The sequence below is a fragment of the Balaenoptera ricei genome, chromosome 8 (assembly GCF_028023285.1).
Source record: "Balaenoptera ricei isolate mBalRic1 chromosome 8, mBalRic1.hap2, whole genome shotgun sequence".
Lineage (NCBI taxonomy): Eukaryota > Metazoa > Chordata > Mammalia > Artiodactyla > Balaenopteridae > Balaenoptera > Balaenoptera ricei.
The window spans coordinates 85,581,826-85,599,906 of record NC_082646.1 but is presented as its reverse complement, the minus strand read 5'-3'; the positions used below and the strand labels follow the sequence as shown (position 1 = coordinate 85,599,906).

At 40.9% G+C, this 18,081-nt stretch overlaps 1 protein-coding gene across 5 annotated transcripts in view; it reads left to right on the top strand.

Moving 5' to 3' along the window:
* The window catches only part of MPPED2 (metallophosphoesterase domain containing 2), a 173,756-nt gene that overhangs the window by 85,779 nt on the left and 69,896 nt on the right, over positions 1 to 18,081 (top strand). For all 5 annotated transcript variants that reach the window (XM_059931304.1, XM_059931302.1, XM_059931306.1 and 2 more), the window contains one exon: positions 2,713 to 2,938. In XM_059931304.1, coding sequence (XP_059787287.1) covers positions 2,713 to 2,938 — 226 coding nt within the window. The remainder of the gene's footprint in view (positions 1 to 2,712; positions 2,939 to 18,081) is intronic.

Genomic DNA, 18,081 nt, shown 5'->3' with positions numbered 1-18,081 from the left:
AATATGCATTTTTAGAACATACAAAACTACTTGCCATTTTGTCAGAAGTTCATCTCTATTCCACCTAAAATAATCTTGTATCTTACCAATAGAACATATACCGTGTCTTAGGAAAGATAGAACTGGTTAGTTGGTAGAATTCTTTAGGTCATTCAAAGCAAGAATTTTTCCACATTAGAATAACTGCACTATGGCCTTGGTTTTTTATTCAGGCAGGTCAGCTTTGATGGCCTGATCTGAATAAAATGGATAAAGGCAGGCACCTCTTTGTCTGACAATTTTAAAATAATGCTATTTGAATAACAAGAAGTTAGAGCTTGACTGCAGAGCCTTCCAAATTAATCTAGTCTGGAAAAAACCAAAAATGCCATCAAGTAACAGGAGATTTGTCAGCTGCTCTGCTTACAATTTTCATATAAAACACAAAGGTTGGCAGATTATAGATGAAAGGTCATTTCAGCAAAAGAAATATGTCAGACAATCTCATAACATAGGTAGCAGAGGATGGAAGTTGGAAACTACTATTGGATTCTCAGAAAGAGATGAGTTTGTTGGCAAAGCGTAAATATCATCACGATTTTCTGTGGCTGTTCATTTTGGTGGCTACTTCTTTATGCTGAGTCTCCAAAATTTGATTTAAAAGACACTGAAGAGGCTGTCTTCCTGAGAAAGATTTACTTTGCAGCAGTTTTTTTTTTTCTTAACTGATCTGAAGGGGAGAAATGTACTTCCTTCACCTTGTTTCCCAGTCTCACCCATTCCATCCCTGAACCAAAGCTCTGAAATGGAAAAAACAAGAAGCCAAGGCCTCTTGCAAGAGCAGTGGTACATAAAGACAGGGTTGACAGCGAGTCCATCATCATGAATGATTAAAGGAGGACCAGCAGCTAAAGCATGACTTGTACAAATAGAGTTGCTCAAAGGTTCACGCAGGTAGGACCTGCCTTGGAGCAGATTACTGTCCAGGAAAGCATTTCAGCCCGTTCCAGCCTTGGGAGCACAGGTGAGTCTGGGGATGCAGTATCAGGCCAGTGTGTTCACAGAGCCATGATGTTGAAATTTTGGGGCATCTCAAAAATTTCCAGCGTGTGCAGTGCTGGGAATTTGCAGGCTCCTTAATACATCTTTCATCCGTATTTTAAGTGCAGGGAATTGTGCAAAATATCATCATTCTATCCAAGTAGCTTGCAACATATATCACAGTCTTATTGCCTTATGCTAGTGCAGATTATAAGCTCTGCATGCATTTAAGAGAGGCTTCCTATTTTCTATGAGCTCTTCACTGTAGCCTTGCAAATAACTGAGGCCAAAGGCATTTCACACAGCATTGTGGGCTAATAATCAAGGATATCTATTGATGCTTGGTCACAATGTTTTCGGTTTCGTCTTTCTGCAGTGTTATTTTCTGACTGCTTTCACCTCTCTCCTAAGTCTCGCCCTTAACCCACATGCTATATATACAGTTTTAATACTATTTACAATTTGCATTGCTGAAATCCAAGTGGGCCAATGACAAAACTTGCCTTCCCTTCCAAACAATATAATTCTCTCCCCCACTATAAGCTTCATTAATTGAATCATTGATTCTGGCTTGCTGTTAAGGACCAATTCTTACAACAAATGTATCCAATTTCCTGCTAGTGGTAACTTTCATTCTTCCTGGAATAGCAGGAAACATTAATTTTGCATTGGACCTAGGAGTCTCAGGAAGCTGGAATTATAGACACCGTCGTCCCGCCCTTTTCCTCCTCAAAATAAAATGAAATAAAATAAAACGAGCAGCTGCCCAGTGGTGAGGCTTGAGGGATGGATAATGACAAAGAAGAGAAAAAGGCATTAATTTCAGGATGGGGGCAGCTGCCCGGCACCATCTCCCTTTGGATTTTGGTTCTTATAGCGTCACGGTGAGTTATTAATATGTATGGTCCGTACTTTATTCAAACATTATAAATCTATGCAGAAGTCTGGTGTTTGGGTTTTCCTTTATAGCTTTCATTCTTCTTCCCAGAATTATCTCATTTTGATCGGGAAACTTCTGCATAAAAAACACACATGGAGAACTCACATTTCCATACCATAAATATTAAAAGGGGGTTAAGCTTTACAGTTTCTTCTCCCATCCCAACGGGAGGAAATTTAGCCTTCTAATCAGGGGGCCATTCTTAATGTTCTTTTTATTCGCAAGCCAAAAGGTAAACTTTAACTTGCCATATGAAATTGTACTGTGTAGTTCCTTTCATTTATGTAAATTGTGAAATGCTTGGCTATGCCATGTCTTTTGTATGAAGCTTATACTAAAACATCTAGCAGTTATCTGAGTTGTTAAGAATAGTTGGTCGGCTTATTTTGTAAGGGTCAAAACCAAGTCCAGACCTTTTTAAGGCTCGTGATTAAAGTACTTTTTGCTGGATAATTATAGAGTATGGATTCATCACAGTGAATCTGTAGCAGACAGAAAAGGGAAATGGAACTAGCAAACTTAATGTTTCCTTAGTAGCTTTTTAGCTTCTGAGCAACTTCCTATCTCCCGTTTATTGTCATTTTTGTTAGCATAAAAAAGTAGTCATAAATTTTGGTTCCCATGGAAATATAAAGGGATGTGTGAGCTATTTCATTTGGGGATACTGTCTGCTAATCACGCAGTCTCTGCTGTTGTACTTCATGATGGGAAATGAACGTGCTAATTGGTGCTTTTTTTTTTTCTTATTTCAGGAAACCTGCCATATGAATATAAAATAGTGATTGCTGGGAATCATGAACTGACATTTGATAAGGAATTCATGGCAGACCTTGTTAAGCAGGACTACTACCGTTTCCCCTCTGTGTCCAAATTGAAACCAGAGGACTTTGACAACGTTCAGTCCCTCCTGACAAACAGTATTTACTTACAAGACTCGGAGGTAACAGTGAAGGGATTCAGGATATACGGTGCACCTTGGTAAGTGTTCATTCCAACAGTCTTCCCCTCTGTTTTTTTAGCTCAGCACTCAGAAAGCATGGTTCCGGCTTAGGTGCCTTAAACCAAAAGGATAAAGATGAAGAGAAACCTTTTGGCTGTATTTAGAACATAACACGTATTTTGGCACTGCTTGCTGCAAAACATGATGCTTGTTGTTTTCATTGCGATGCAGATTTCTTTAGGCAAGATCAATGGGAGCATGGCTTTGGTAGATACGTGTCTGTTTGTGTGACCGGGGCTGCATGTGTGTCTGTGGGACACAGAAGGATTTGGTGGAAGGTCACCGTGTTACCCTTCATGCAGATTCAGCCACTCTGAACATCCCATCAGCCTACGTGACTCGTTTCCTTCTCGTTTTACATTGGAAGCACTCATAAAATATCTTGCTTAGATTAGAGTTTCTCAAATCTTGCTACACATCAGAATCACCTGACCAACTCTGAAGAAATACAGATTTTGAAGCCATATCCCCCCTGAGACTCTGATTCTCCTTCCTGAGGTGGAGCCCAGTGACCTGTATTTTTAAAGCTCCCCAGACAAGACTGAAGGAGAGCTCAGTTCTAGAATTCTCAGTACTGAAATTCTCAGCTCTAGAAAACTTGAAGCAGGCGTGTATTCCTTGGGACCAGACAAGAAAGCATTTTGACCTTGGTTCTATCAGTTGCCAGTTGTCTGGTTTTGAAGAAGTTAATTCATAGAGAAGGAACCTCAGTTTCTCTACGACAGTGAAAATAATACCTACTTTTAGAGGGTTATTATGCGGATTAAATTAGGTGATGTTTGCAATGGATTGAGAAGAGCGCCTGGTGATTTGCTTAGAATAACAATTACCATTTTTCAGGCCTTAGCTCTGCCACGAGATATTTATGTGAACTTGAGCAAGTCACTTAGCCTCTAGAGCCAGTTTTTTCATCTCTAAAATGGGAGTGTTTGTTAGATCAGAAGATCAGTAGCAGAGGAGTCTTGGATTTTTATTTATTTGCTTTCTTACTTTTTGAGAGCTCTATGTGTATACAGAGCAGAAAAACTAACCTTTACTCACTTAACCTGGTAAAGTATCCCAGTCCTGCCTTAGAAGTTAAGGATAAGGCTGGAAAAGGACAGAGTGAATTCAGATTGGCCACCCCACTCAACAGTTTGGATTGTCTTCTGTAAAATAGAAAGTTGAGGTATTTCCTGTAATTTGGTTTTCTAGCTTTACTAGTTGGTATCCAGAAGGACTGATGAGTGGATACAGGAAGTATATTTCCGTTTAAAATCAACCCGACCGTGATTCTGAACTCTTAATTGAGTACTTACCAAATGTCAGGCGCTAAAAGTCCTTTATACCTATTATCTCATTTTCTTCAAACTACCTTTAAGAGACAGGCACTATTGTGATTCTCATTTGGCGGATGAGAAAACTCGGGCGCAGAAAGGTTAAGTAACTGCTCAAGAATCACACGGATTCTAAGTGATAACATCCTAATTTGAGTCTGGCTGCAGGGTACATGGTACGCCTGAGGTGGTGGTGGTAGTGCTGTGGTAATTGGTGGTTATAATCTGCAGTGTTTATATCCAGCTTTATGAATGCACGTCAATTAGTTCTTTTTATATGTGACAAGGTGGTAAAGAGCAAGAGAACAAACAGCAGAAATTAGTCCTATCAAACAGTAATCTGAAAGCTGATCTTGGGGTAATGTAGGATGCCGATATCAGCATTTCTGGGTAAAGGGCAGGAGAGAGAGAGCTTTTTCAGCTTCACAGCTCACTTCTTCTTTTTTTTTTTTTTAAAGTATTTGTTTATTTATTTATTTTTTATTTTTGGCTGTGTTGGGTCTTCGTTTCTGTGCGAGGGCTTTCTCTAGTTGCGGCAAGCGGGGGCCACTCTTCATCGCGGTGCGCGGGCCTCTCACTATCGCGGCCTCTCTTGTTGCGGAGCGCAGGCTCAGTAATTGTGGCTCATGGGCCCAGGTGCTCCGCAGCATGTGGAATCTTCCCAGACCAGGGTTCGAACCCGTGTCCCCTGCATTGGCAGGCAGATTCTCAACCACTGCGCCACCAGGGAAGCCCCACAGCTCACTTCTTAATGATTATGCAGTAGTTGAGGAATGACCTCTAATTGGCAGAGAAGCTCTACATGGAGTTGAGATGATTTTTTCAATAATTTAAGATGATTTTTGAAAAATCTTCAGAGCCCAGAACATTTAAGCCCATTCCTGAACAAACAGGATTTTCAGAGATTCCCTGGATTGATGGTTGTTGGTGTGATGACAGCAAGCTTCCTCCATTATCTGAGCAGGTCCAGATCTGTTTAGGATAGGGTTTAGCTCAACCAGATTATGGCCGTGATGCATGAGGGAGTGATTTTGGATTCTGAGGCAGATCGTGTAGCATCTCAAGAAATAACAAAACATAGTAGTTCAAATATGTGAAGTGATGGGGCATAATTTGGTTTTGGTGGTGGTACAAACTTTGGACAAAGTTTATGTCTGAACTGGATTGATCTCATTCAAAATTGTTTATTTTAATATTGGAGAAACTGGTTAAGTCAAGAAAACACGCAGCATTAGTCTTCTAAAATGTTACCCTGAAGTTGTTTTTACACACAGTTTATTGGGATTTCTAGAAAGTTTGAACTATTTCCTTTCTTTTTACAATGAGGGAGATCTTTAAATGGAATTTGTCTCACCCATAGGAATTGTTGATACTTTGTCTTTTGACCAAGAATACAGGGGTTGATGAAAAGGAAATTGCAATTTCATCATATTTTTATGATGAAAATTAGTATTGATATTAAAAAAATAATAATTAAAATAGTTAAAAAATTAATATTCCCAGAACTGCTGTAATCTGAACATTGATTTAGGAATGCGTATGTTAGCATTTCTATGCAAGGAGAACAGATTTTCCCATTTCTACTACTTATTTATTCAGCCTTGGGACCTTGGGCATTTTTCTGAATGTTTCCATGCCTCCGTTTTCTCATCTCTAAAGTGAGAAATAGCAATATTACTTCTCTCTCATGGTTGTTACAAGTGAGTTAATGCATCCACAGCATGCAGAAGACTTCCGGGCATGGAGTAAGTACTGGATAAGTGTTAGCTATTACTGATGTAGTAGGGTTGGTGTTTCCAATGTACTTTATACCTTTGTCTACCTTCACATGGAGACAATTGCACTAGGAGTCAGATGGGCTGGCTTCTAGCCTTAGTTCAGTGTCTGCTGACTGTACAACAAATCCCTTCTCTATTTTGTAAAACAGGGGTAGTGAGGTCTGCCCCACTTTCTCTCTGATGCCACTCACTTCAATAGTCACCAAAATTAGAATCTTTAAAGAGCATACATATTTGCAGGCATGCTTGATTTTTTTAATATCTTGTACAATTTTTAGCTTCTTTCACTATTAAGAATTTGACTGGAAGCAAATCTGAGGGTGGTGGGTGATTTATACTAGAGCTGCTACTCTTCTCCTATGAGAAATAAGGATTTTCCATCCTAAGATTCACACATAGGTGGACATCTGCTTAGTAACCCATTAGATCCTCCAACTCCAATATAATGTGAACGGTTTTAACTTTGATTTCCATGCTTTTCCTATAACTTTTCTGGAGGGAATATTTAGTTCTGATTTACTGATATTGCTAGTGGTTTTCATTTAAAAACAGAAATCAAAATAAGAACCTTGATACTAAGGATTTCCATCCTGTCACAGGTTTCTCAAAAGTAATTGCCATCTCTGTGATAGACCATAGTGGAAAAGAATATAAAAGAATAACGTCTATATGTGTATCACTGAGTCACCTTGCTGTACAGCAGAGATTGCCACAACTTTGTAAATCAACTAGACTTCAATCAAAAAAAAAATTTTTTTTAAAGTAATTGCCGTCTGACCAGGGAGAGAGCTTATTAACTCATGTATTTACAAAATGTGGACTGTGACTCAGTTTCACTCTAAACAAGGTATATTAGCTCATATTCATTACATGTTTGTAACTTGTAGCACCGCTGAAAGCTTCCTAAAGACCAGAGAAAATTAACGCAGTGTCTCCTAACTTACAATTCAGGAGGAACTTGTATGTGGAAAATAACTTACAACAATCCTGAGCACTCATGTGTGTTTGCAGTTGGAGCACACTGTCGTGCTTATTAGATCTGCAAAGAAGAGGGTTTGGATGTGGTTCGATGGGTCTGGGAAAATCCAACGGCCTACACTGAAGAAGTTGTGCATGGGGTGCCTTGTCCTGGAAGAAAGGTGCTCCCTTGGAAGGAAGGCAAGAGTTGACCAGTTCTCAAGGGGCAGCCCGGCCTCAGGAGGCCTTCCGCCGGGTTCTGTGGCTTCTGTATGTATTCCTTCGCCACCTCGTTCTTCCAAGAATCGTGAAGAAAGGAGTCAGGCGTGATGTATTGTCATGGGACTAACAGTTCAGTCACAGCTTTTCTTAACTTCTCCTATTACATTTTTCTCTCCCACTCTGGGGGACAGAAGAGGGTCTTGTGTGGCCTAGCAGTTAGATCTGCCCAGGACTTTGCTCTCATAACAGCACAGCTCGTGGATTTCTTGTATCCCTTGTGTTGATTTTTTGCCACCGAGGTGGTTCCTGATCTCCTTTTGTGATCACTTTCAGCTTTTGATCCCAAAAATGTCTTTTCCAAAGGCTGATTGTGGTCAGAAAGAGGAGACAAAATTCTAATCTGTCAAATATCAGCCACTGATATTTGTGCTAATTCACTGCTTGTCTGGTCAGGGTGGAGGGGAGGTGGCATTTTGAAATCATCTTTGTATTTTTGGTTACTGGATCTGTAGCCAGCGTTTTAGTGCAAGTAGATTTCCATAAACTCACTCGTGGGACTGGGCATTTAAAAATCGACTAGCCCCTTCTTTTTTCTGATTTCAGTTGCTCTTTGGCTACTAAGATGCTTATGTAGAAAAAACAATCCAGGTGCAAACGGATCAGTAGCCAAGCCACAAAAAGTGAAAAGTCCGTCTTGCTCCGACCTGAGTGTGGCAGTTGTATTGTTCAGCAATGCACCTTGTTCCCCTCCTGAACAGAAACGCAGAGCTAGTCTCCTGTGGCTTTTAATGAATATGAGCAGGGCTTTCCAATGTCCAGGAATTTGATCTCTACTCTGACCAAGGGGTCAGGAACAAAGAGCACACTTTCTCATGTTAGAGTAGACCCAGGTGTAATTTGTCAGATTTAGTAATTGTAGAGGAAGTGCCTTAACTTCTGCAGCAGGAAAATTAGATCGAGCCTAGGCAGCGTAATTCTAAAATGGCTGAAATAGCAAGAGAAAGTCCATTGAGCTGCATTTTCAAAGGAAGTGTGTGCAGGATAATTTTTTTTTTCCTTCCTCTCTCCCCCTCATTTTGGATCATCAACGTGTTGAGTTTGTCTATTCGTTCAGATGTAATTTTCTGAGCGTTTTTCAAAGTGGGAGTTAAGCGTTGTTTCCACTCTCTGCAGCCTTTATAATTGTGTTTGCATCCAAACAGCTACAAGGTTGCTCACGTTTTCTTGTTCTGATCAGCACAATGGTACTGTAAGTTTACCCTGTCAGAAAGCTTCAGATGTTTTTATTTCCAATTATAAGGTTTGTAATGCATCATGTATTTCGCTGACAGTCTTCAAGTTCTTGCAGCAGCGAAAAAATTAACAGCAGATATTGAGTGAGAGGATGAGAAAACCAATTGACCACTCATGATAGAATTCAGATCTGGGGATGGGTGGAATGGGCTCATTTATTTTATTTTCAAGTCATACTTTGTAATTAACTTGGGCCAAAAAAAAAAAAAGGGAAGAAGAAAAGAAAGAAACATCTCCATGTTCAGCAGGAAAGTCCTTTCACGCTAAAGAACAGGACTGTACGAACAAGACTGATATTGTGCCACGATTTCAGGGATTCCAGCTTTTATTCAGGAGGGCTCAGGAAGGTATTGGCACAGAAACAGGTCTGTGTGTGTGTGTTAAACAAATACGCACTCTCCTTCTACATGATTCTGTTCCAGGGCCCAGGCTAACGTTTCATTTTTCTTGGCGTGAGGCCCACGGACTCTCCCATTCTGAAACCTGTGGCGGGTCTGTCCTGCTCTAGAATTACAGGCTCTGTTTACATTTGCGCCTGCTTCAGAATGCAGCTGACTGCTCTGAAAGCTGCACGGGATCAGCTTCATTTCTGGTTTAACAACCGCGCTGTTTATTTGGAAAAGGAGAAAGCAAACCCTGTCCGCTTGCTTCCTACCTCCCATTGCTAGCCATACCAGTACATACCTTGGCAAAAGCTGGTTTATGTGGAGTTTAGGACGTTGGATGCAACTCATACCTTTCCGCCTGCTTGTCGTGTGCCTTTAGCTGATGTGTTGGTGGTGGTCGTATAGACGAATGTGGAGGGGGGTATAGAAGTGTTCCTGGGCATTCAGTTATGCTTAATATCAGCCATTGGATTAATTTAAATTTTGGGGGGCACATTCTGAGAGGCCAACTCAATTAGCAAACGACGATAATAAACTTCTATTTGGATGATATATTTCACTTAGAGAACTTTCACATGTGTTATCTCCTTTGGGCTTCACAACAATTCTAAATAGTTAAAATTTAAAACCAATTCTAAACAATTAAAAGGCAAAGGGCATGTATTCATAATAATTATTAATAATAGCCAGCATTTACAAGTGCTGTTATGTCGTGACAGTGCCGCCCGGTGTTGCCTCCTATTGACAGAGGAAACCAAGATCGAGCTTTTGGCAGAAAAGGCGACTTGCCCAAAGCTAGTTTGGGGAGAAATAGGACTAGAATCCAGCCTTCCTTTGCTGAGCTCTTGAGGCTGAGCCGGGATATCCTAGTAACCGCACATGTCACTCTACTCCTTGACCTGAGGCAACTCAGGAAGTGGCCACTTAGAAGCCTTGGCTGTTCCCATCTAGTTGCAAAAAGGACACACAGAAATCCAGGCCAGTCCTCTCAGGAGCTCTCAGGCTTCAGTGATGGGGTGCTTGAAGGCGGGGGGGACAATGGGAATGTTGGGGGGACAGAACAAAAGAATCATCCTGATCTTCTGCATGGTGTGCCCCAGAGCCTAGGGTTCAAAAAATGAGGATCTATACCTGTGCGTCATAAGGCACGGATCAGCTGCTCTGGTGTTTCTGCTCCATGGCGACAACTTCCGTTTCCTTTGCACACACGTCAGAGGGGCAAGTATCGGGTGCACGTGGCTATTTCCCTCTGAAGCACCAAGGAGCAGCTGAGAGAGACGGCAGCCCCGGGCACATGCACCGAGACGGAAGTGCTGACCGTGTTTCCCCACGGAAGTCGGGCTGGTGTGGGACCCGCACACCGTGCTCCAGGCACACCTGGACTTCACGATGAGACCCTGCCGGCTCGCTGCTGGGGGTTCTTTCATTTTCTCATGTTACACTGACAGGTTCCTTTTTTTTAAAAATTATTTATTTATTTATGGCTGAGTTGGATCTTCGTTTCTGTGCGAGGGCTTTCTCCAGTTGCGGCAAGTGGGGGCCACTTCTCATCGCGGTGCGCGGGCCTCTCACTATCGCGGCCTCTCTTGTTGCGGAGCACAGGCTCCAGACGCGCAGGCTCAGTAATTGTGGCTCAGGGGCCCAGTTGCTCCGCGGCATGTGGGATCTTCCCAGACCAGGGCTCGAACCCGCGTGCCCTGCATTAGCAGGCAGATTCTCAGCCACTGCGCCACCAGGGAAGCCCCAGGTTCCTTTTTAACCCAGAGTTGATGCTGGTGGAGGGAAGGAGATGATACAGTGGCTCTAAGCTCCACAAGGGCGGGCACCCTGTCAGCTTTGTTCTCCATGCATACCCTAGGCCAGCCCAGGGCCTGGCACACAGGGGGTGCTCGGTCCGTTTCTGCTGAATGAATGAATGCATGAATGAGGATGGTAGTGGTAAAGATGTGTCTGTGGCTGGCTGACTGAAGGTCCACACCTATGAGACACCCAGTTGCAAAAGAAAAAATATTTCCAAGACAAGATCAAGCATAGCCATGAATCTGCAAGGACAGCTAGAGATGGTAGAACAAAGTGGAACCAAACAAAGCACTAACCTATGTCCATGAGCTCTTCATGAACATGTCTAGATCCTTCCCGAACATTCGGAAAGATAGAGTGCACGGCATCTCTCCAGGTGAGCATGGTCTAGTAAAGGTGAGGAGAGGGATTAGTGGGACAGACCTACCTAGAAGGCAGTGAGAATTTTCAAAGAAAGGCTCCAACAGTATTTTTAGACTCTTCATTGTCATTTCCGTACCTCATTTGCCTTATCCCCATGCTCTGAGTAGCTACAGAAATTTCTATTAGATTTGGAGACTACGTCTTCCAGCTACAGTAAAAGCAGCCAGTGTTAAGTGTGAGTTTGGTTGGAAGCTAAACCAAACCATTCTGAGTGGGCCCTCAGAATGTCCTTTGGACGTTAGAAACCAGTTATTAAACATGCAGTATTCTCTTTTCTCAATGGTTGAGTTCTCAATGGTTGAATTCTTTGAGTTGAATTACAGCCATACAGATTCTGTACCATTTATTTTCAAGCTATTTGGCAAACACGTATTTCTTATTTAATCCTTTGAATTGTAAGTGTAATGTGAATTTCTGCGGATATTACCAGGTGGTGAGCCCACTGGCGTCCCTTTGACAATTGTGACCCGTATTTGCCGGGTTTCAGGCACTGTTGCTGCTCTGCCTTCCTGCATACATTTACCCTATAGCTCAGGTGTGCTCACAAGGAAGTCCAGGTAACTACACAGGTAGCTTCCTTCAGTCCCCCTGATGATCCGTAGGGAGGGTGAATGGGCTTCGGAGCCCACAGCTTGGAGGTTGCCACTTTACCTAGTGCTCCCTTTTTGCCAGGCACCTCACCTGCATGGCCTCGGGTCACCCCTTTACCCCTTTGGGTGAGTCTGCCTGCTGCCAGAGTTGTTTCACAACAGAGTCACGGTGATCAAAGCCATGCTGTGTTCTGCGCTCGACAGGGGAGAGGCCCTGTGCCCTTCTAGGCTGCTCTGTAAGAGGACCATCAAAGGATGTCACTCAGCCTCCCAGAGAGTCACCTGTATGCCCGTGGGAGGCTTGTTGGGAGATAGGACAAAACATGCTGTGCTCAGGGACATCCCTCTGACAGTGAAGGGTTTGTTGAAACTGGCTGAGCTCTTCTTGCTGATTCCCTCTTTCCTTAAAACATCAGTTCCTCAGGTTAACAAACTTCTGGCTGGACCTCCCCAGCAGGGAGACACCCCCCGAAAGGTCTTATCCCCAGGCTGGACGTAGCTTAAACAGCTGCAGCCCTGTTCTACCCACTGTCGGGGGAAGCAGTGTGTGTATAGAGGCCGCAGGCTTTAGCCTTTAGAAGCAGCTGTCCCCAGCGAGCTTGTGTCTCAGTTTTATCATTTAGAACTCACTTACCTTCGTAAGCAAGTTGTTTCATCTCTAAGCCACAGTTTCATCTGTGAAATGGGTATGCAAAGAACAACAACTACTATTCCTTGAGCATCACCCACATACAGGTATTTTACGTAAAATAGTTTTTAAGCCTCACAGCCACCCTGTAAAGAAAGTAATATTTCCCCCACTTGGGAGATGATAAAATTGAAGTTTTATGATGAAAATAGAGAGGTTAAATAACTACACAAGGACACTCATTTCCTAAGTAGCAGAACTGGAAGTCTAACCTCAAAGCCTTAATTTTTTCACTGCTCTGTGTATTTTTCGTGGGATTAAAATGCGATCGTGTATGTTAAGTTCCTGGCACTCAGTAAATGCTCAATAAATATTATTTTCTTCCCTGGCAAGTAATAGTTGTGTAGTTTTGTGATGGCTATTTTTGTTTGTTTGTCTGTCTGTGTTCTTGTCTTTTTTTATGATGGTATATCAGGGTGGAAGGGGAGAAGCAAAAAGGGACAGAAAGGAGGTGAATAAAAAACTTAGTCTAGGAAAATAGTTACCCCTATGTGTGTGTGTATGTGAGGGAGGTGGGGAGAGAAAAGAATTTTTAAAAGCAAACATTGTATGGTTTCATTGCACGGCAAGTTGCTAATGATCTGGATAAGTGGAAACCATTTAGGAAAGGAACCCCATATATCGGCAGCATGTGGTCAAAGGACGTGGAAGAGTGAATAGATGTCTGTTAAATGAAGACATATGGGGCATTTTAAGGTCACTTACATGGAGCATCATTTTAAATGTATGAGTAATGCTCGGTACTGCGTTTTCACCCAGGAAAAAAATAAAGGTAATCTTGGATGGGAACTATAAATTGAAAGTGGAATGTTCCGTGAGGGCTGCTCAAACAGGAAGTTAGTGGCAAATCGGAAAGCTTTTGGATTAGCAGAATGTGTCTGCATTCTGTAAAGAGCAGAAAAAATGAGTTTGAAAATCTGCTTTAATTCAGGAGAGGATATAGGAAGATTGTTTTGCACAAATATTAGAAAAGATCAGCTAGGTTAAAGTGTAAGTACAATTACTGTGACTAATAATGTCCAAGTACGAAATTTGCAGCAAAAAATGAAAAATAAATGAAGAGAAGCACCTGGTATATAAAACCTAATGTCTGGCATGGTGGGTTTAGGATGGATCACATTTTTTTTAAAAAGCAGTGCTAACAGATCAGCTCGGTGCTTTGTGACCACCTAGAGGGGTGGGATAGGGAGGGTGGGAGGGAGACGCAAGAGGGAGGGGATATGGGGATATATGTATATGTACAGCTGATTCACTTTGTTGTACAGCAGAAACTAACACACCATTATAAAGCAATTATACTCCAATAAAGATGTTTAAAAAAAATAAAAATTTAATTTAATTTAATTTAATTAAAAAATAAACAGTGCTAAAATTTCATAGAACCTACAGTAAATCAACATTGAAGACTAAGTAAAACCAATGCTATGTGTGTAAAGGAAAAAAAAGAGGTCAGAGCTGACACACTGATTTTCCATCTTCTCCTAAAATTTGTTACGAACTTCTTTTACATACGATGTACAAAATGATGGCACATAAAACTAAGTGCCTCTGATGCCTGCCTGGCTTTTTAACTGGAGATGACTGTTTCTCTCACTACATTTCAAGCTACTTTATGCATTGAAATGATGGGACATATCAATTTTAATTCTAAATCCAGTAAGGTATGCTGACTTTCCGTGCCACACAAGGCTCCATAAACAATGGGAAGTAGCTTAAAGCATCATAATTCCAGAAATAGGATTATCAAAAACAGAAACTAGGGGAAAAAAAAGTTTTTATTGTCTTATTGATTTAAAAGTCCAACCCCTCAAATCACTAGGCCATAATTGGGGCCTCTATTTTCATTTTGAATCAAGAATTAATAGAAAAAACCTTCTTGCTTTGATCTTTTCAGAACAAAATAAAAGCTGCTAGACTAAAACCTAATCAGAAATGGTTGATGGAAAAACTAGTTGGAAATAGGCTGTTGGGCTATTATTAGCCACCTCCCCGCTTTTTTTTTTTTTTCTTTCCTTGGGTGTTATGACTTAAGGGGAGAAATTGTGGAAAGGACATTTGTTTAAGAAATTCAACTCAAATTCGTGAGTTTTGCTTTTATATTTAAATATATAAATACATAGGAAGCACTTGAGAATGAGGGTTTTAGGCTGTGTTTATGATGCCTTTGTTACTAAACATTTTTTAATGCTTCCCGATTTTTCAGATGAAACAGCAAAGACTAGTTATTTTTCTTACCCAAATTCAGCTTCTCCCTTAAAAACATGTAGTAATTCTGTACAGGGAAGTACTTACCTGTAGGTCCCGCAGAATGAATATGAAAAACGGGAGACCAAAGTGTGTGCATATAATGCTGGCCCTGACCTTTGTGCTTTTAAATAGCTCTTACCAGAGGCGAATTCTGTGTGGTTTGCTGGCTTACAGAGCAGCTTCAGAGGCAGGCCCAGGAGAGGTGAGGGAATTTTCAGGGTATTGAAGTGCCTGCCTACATTCAAACACACCATATATGCCATTCAGTACTACTCTTAAAGGGAAAATCTGATATTAAGGACGGTATTGGTTTTTAAGGTTATTTGTTATAGAAATTGCCTCTGTAGAGTTTGAACTCTGTTCTGAAAAGCCTGAGAGAAACAGGATCACTTCTTTGGAAATTTTGAAGTTTGGCTGGCCTGTAAACCACAGGCTTAACCATACGCTAAAGTCAGTTCTGAGGTTTTGTAACTGTTGATACTTATGATTTTCATTATAAATGTGTTTTTACTTTGTTGATTGTTGCAATAAACAGAATCATTGGATTACTGATAGAGCAGAATACAAACATGCCAGAGAAAATCCATTTTCTTTGTGCATTGACTCAAATAACTCTTCTTGTGAATGAGACCAAAAAAACTTGTCTTTCTGGGTTTTCTACAAGTAAGAACAGAACAAAAAAAAAAAGGTGAAAGGAAAATAGCTATTACAGAATATCAAGGGTAGAAATCATGCAAAAAGTAGACATCTCAATTCCTAAAGGTTATGTTTTCCAAGCTGTGTAAATTCTCTTCAGTTAATCGGACACTCACATGAATAAAAGCTTTACAATTCCAGTGAAAATTCATCCATTCACCTGGTTTTGGTCATTCAAGAATTAGCATCAGACATCAGAGAGCAACGGTATGTTTTTCTTCTTACATTTAGCAGTAAGCTTTTCACAAGCTATATTCCCACCAAAAATATACAGAGGTATCAATAGCATCACAAAAAAATGTATATACATATATAGAGAAAATGAAAACCGAAAGGTAATACACCACAAGTATAACAACAGTTTTCTCTTATGAATTGTTCTTTCTTTCTTTCATTCTACTTGTCTGGGACTTTTATGTGTTCTTGCAGTGGGTAAGTTTTATTTTTACAGTCAGAAGAAAAGGCCACATTCTCTAGCTGTAAGATGTATGCTAGGGGTAATTTGGACGTTGACTCTCTCATTTTTTCTAACTTTGTGCCGTCGTTGTGTATCTAGTTCTTGCAGAGTTGTGGGCCTGCACATATGCACACACTTCAGGGATTACCTGTGTCACAGGCCATTGCCAAAGATGGGGGGGTGGGGTGGATGTCTGTCCTCATCAACAAGTTCTGTGTGTGCCCTGCTGAAATGGAAAGATTCCCGGAAAGCACCAGAGCTGTGCTTCATTCTGCTGAAAATTTTTGTTTCCTCTTTTAAATCAGTCTCTCCCAAAAAAGGTGGAACCCAGATGGCTCATTTGGTGATGGGGTGACTGATGGAACCCAGCCCTCTTTGGTGCTGCATTTTTGATTCACCCCCCTGTGTGACTTGGGTCTGTAGGTCTGGCTTTACAGGATGCGACTTCAGTCAAGGAAAGCCTGGTGCCTACCTTTGCTTATTTGTATTCCAGTGCTGTACCCTCCCCTCCTCTCGTGTGTCTTTGTTCTATTAATCTGCAAAACTGGGCTCGACTTGTGATTAGTCCTTGGAGCTTGTTTCTATTAATCAGCCTGCAAAACAGGTCGACTTGGACGCTTTTGTTCCAGAGCTTAATGTGTCCTCCTTGTCAGGCTGTGGTTCAGGCTGCTCAGTTTGCCTTAAATGGGACCAGAGAGTGAAATTTGGTTTTTATATGCTGATTGCATTGTAAAGAGAGAAAATACCATTTGAAAAGACAACAGGAAAATGCTAATGTAGGATTGTAGAGATGTGTTTTAGGAAGAGGAAAAGTTTACAGAAAATATAACTTGTGTAGCCTTGTTGTGCTGTAGGATACACTGCACAGTGCAGTTGACTGGAACAGAAAATAAAGCATCATTTGTATTCTATAGTCGAGAAGTATGGTGTGCAGCAAAGGCTGCCTATTAATAATAATTTTATGTGTGTTTATATGTAATTTTTTTTTGATAACTTAAAGTGGGAACAGCATCCTGTTAGCCCCAATATTGAGGAATTATAAGAAGACCCAATACGATTTTGTGAGTTTCCTTGCTCTTTTCTTCCCACCCTCCCTTGTGCTGAAGGACCTTGGCACAGTTTAAAATTATTCTACCTGTTAGGTAGGGGGAAACTCTGTATCTCAATTTTGTTATCTTCATTATCAAGGGACAAGCATTGACCTAACTGTGTGAGATAGAGTGTGGGTGAGCTGAGTGATGATTATAAATTGCTTTGTAAAATGCTCGTTATCACCATTTTAAAAATTCTGCTAACTCTAATGTGCAAAGGATAAGATTGCTGGAAAAGAATTTTAATGTGTAACTTTTCCCAGTGACAGCGATGCTATTGGAGAAAAACAGTTTTCTATTGGAAGTCATCTTTTACATCTCTAAAAATTTCTAGTGAATTTCAGCCTTCATTTGTGAAATAATGCCCCCTCTAAAAAAAACAATAATAAAAAAATCTGTTGAAGTATATGCAAGGAGCAAACTGTCAGAGTCCCAAATTAAATTTGTCATCAGTGATAAATTTAGTGCTGTAAGATACTTTAATAAGTGCTTCAGCTTGATTTATTGGTTTTGTGAGTTACCAAGAGTATATTATGTCTTGTACAGAACTTAGCAGAAGCAATTTCTGACTAGACCTTCCTTGATTAAAAAAAATGAAGTCTCATTTTAGTCGCAGTGGTAATTATTTTAGTGCCAAGTTGGAAGGTAAGCACACTGCAGTTCTGTCATTAATATAAAAAAAGAAAGAAAAGAAAAAGAAAAAAATGTCAAAATGCAAAGGGGAAAACATTTGAAAGGTTCTGGTTCTTTATTTTTGCACATACTTTATTTCCTTCGTGTATACTGGGTGTCTAGGCTGTTTTACTGGTTGGGACTTAAGTTGCAGCCATCACACATATAATCACTAATGAGTGTCAGGATTCAGCTGCTAATTTGAAAGGCTTTGTGGCTCTTTCACCCCAGACACTAGCAGCTTCATTAGGCTCTGCTTTGTCCAGCCTGACCTTTGCTGGCCTCTAGATCACAGCTAAATACCAACATTACACCAACACTCTCCCATTGAAACAGTCCAGACCTGATTCCTTTGGTGCATATCTTATCAGAATCTGCTCCTGACAGAAACTTGGGTGCCTCATGCCGCATAATTAGGATTACATTCCCCAAAAGAGGCCCTACTTCCTCACACCCATGGGAGTGTTCAGTTTGATTGGAGATTTGAATTTTAGAGCAATTAGCA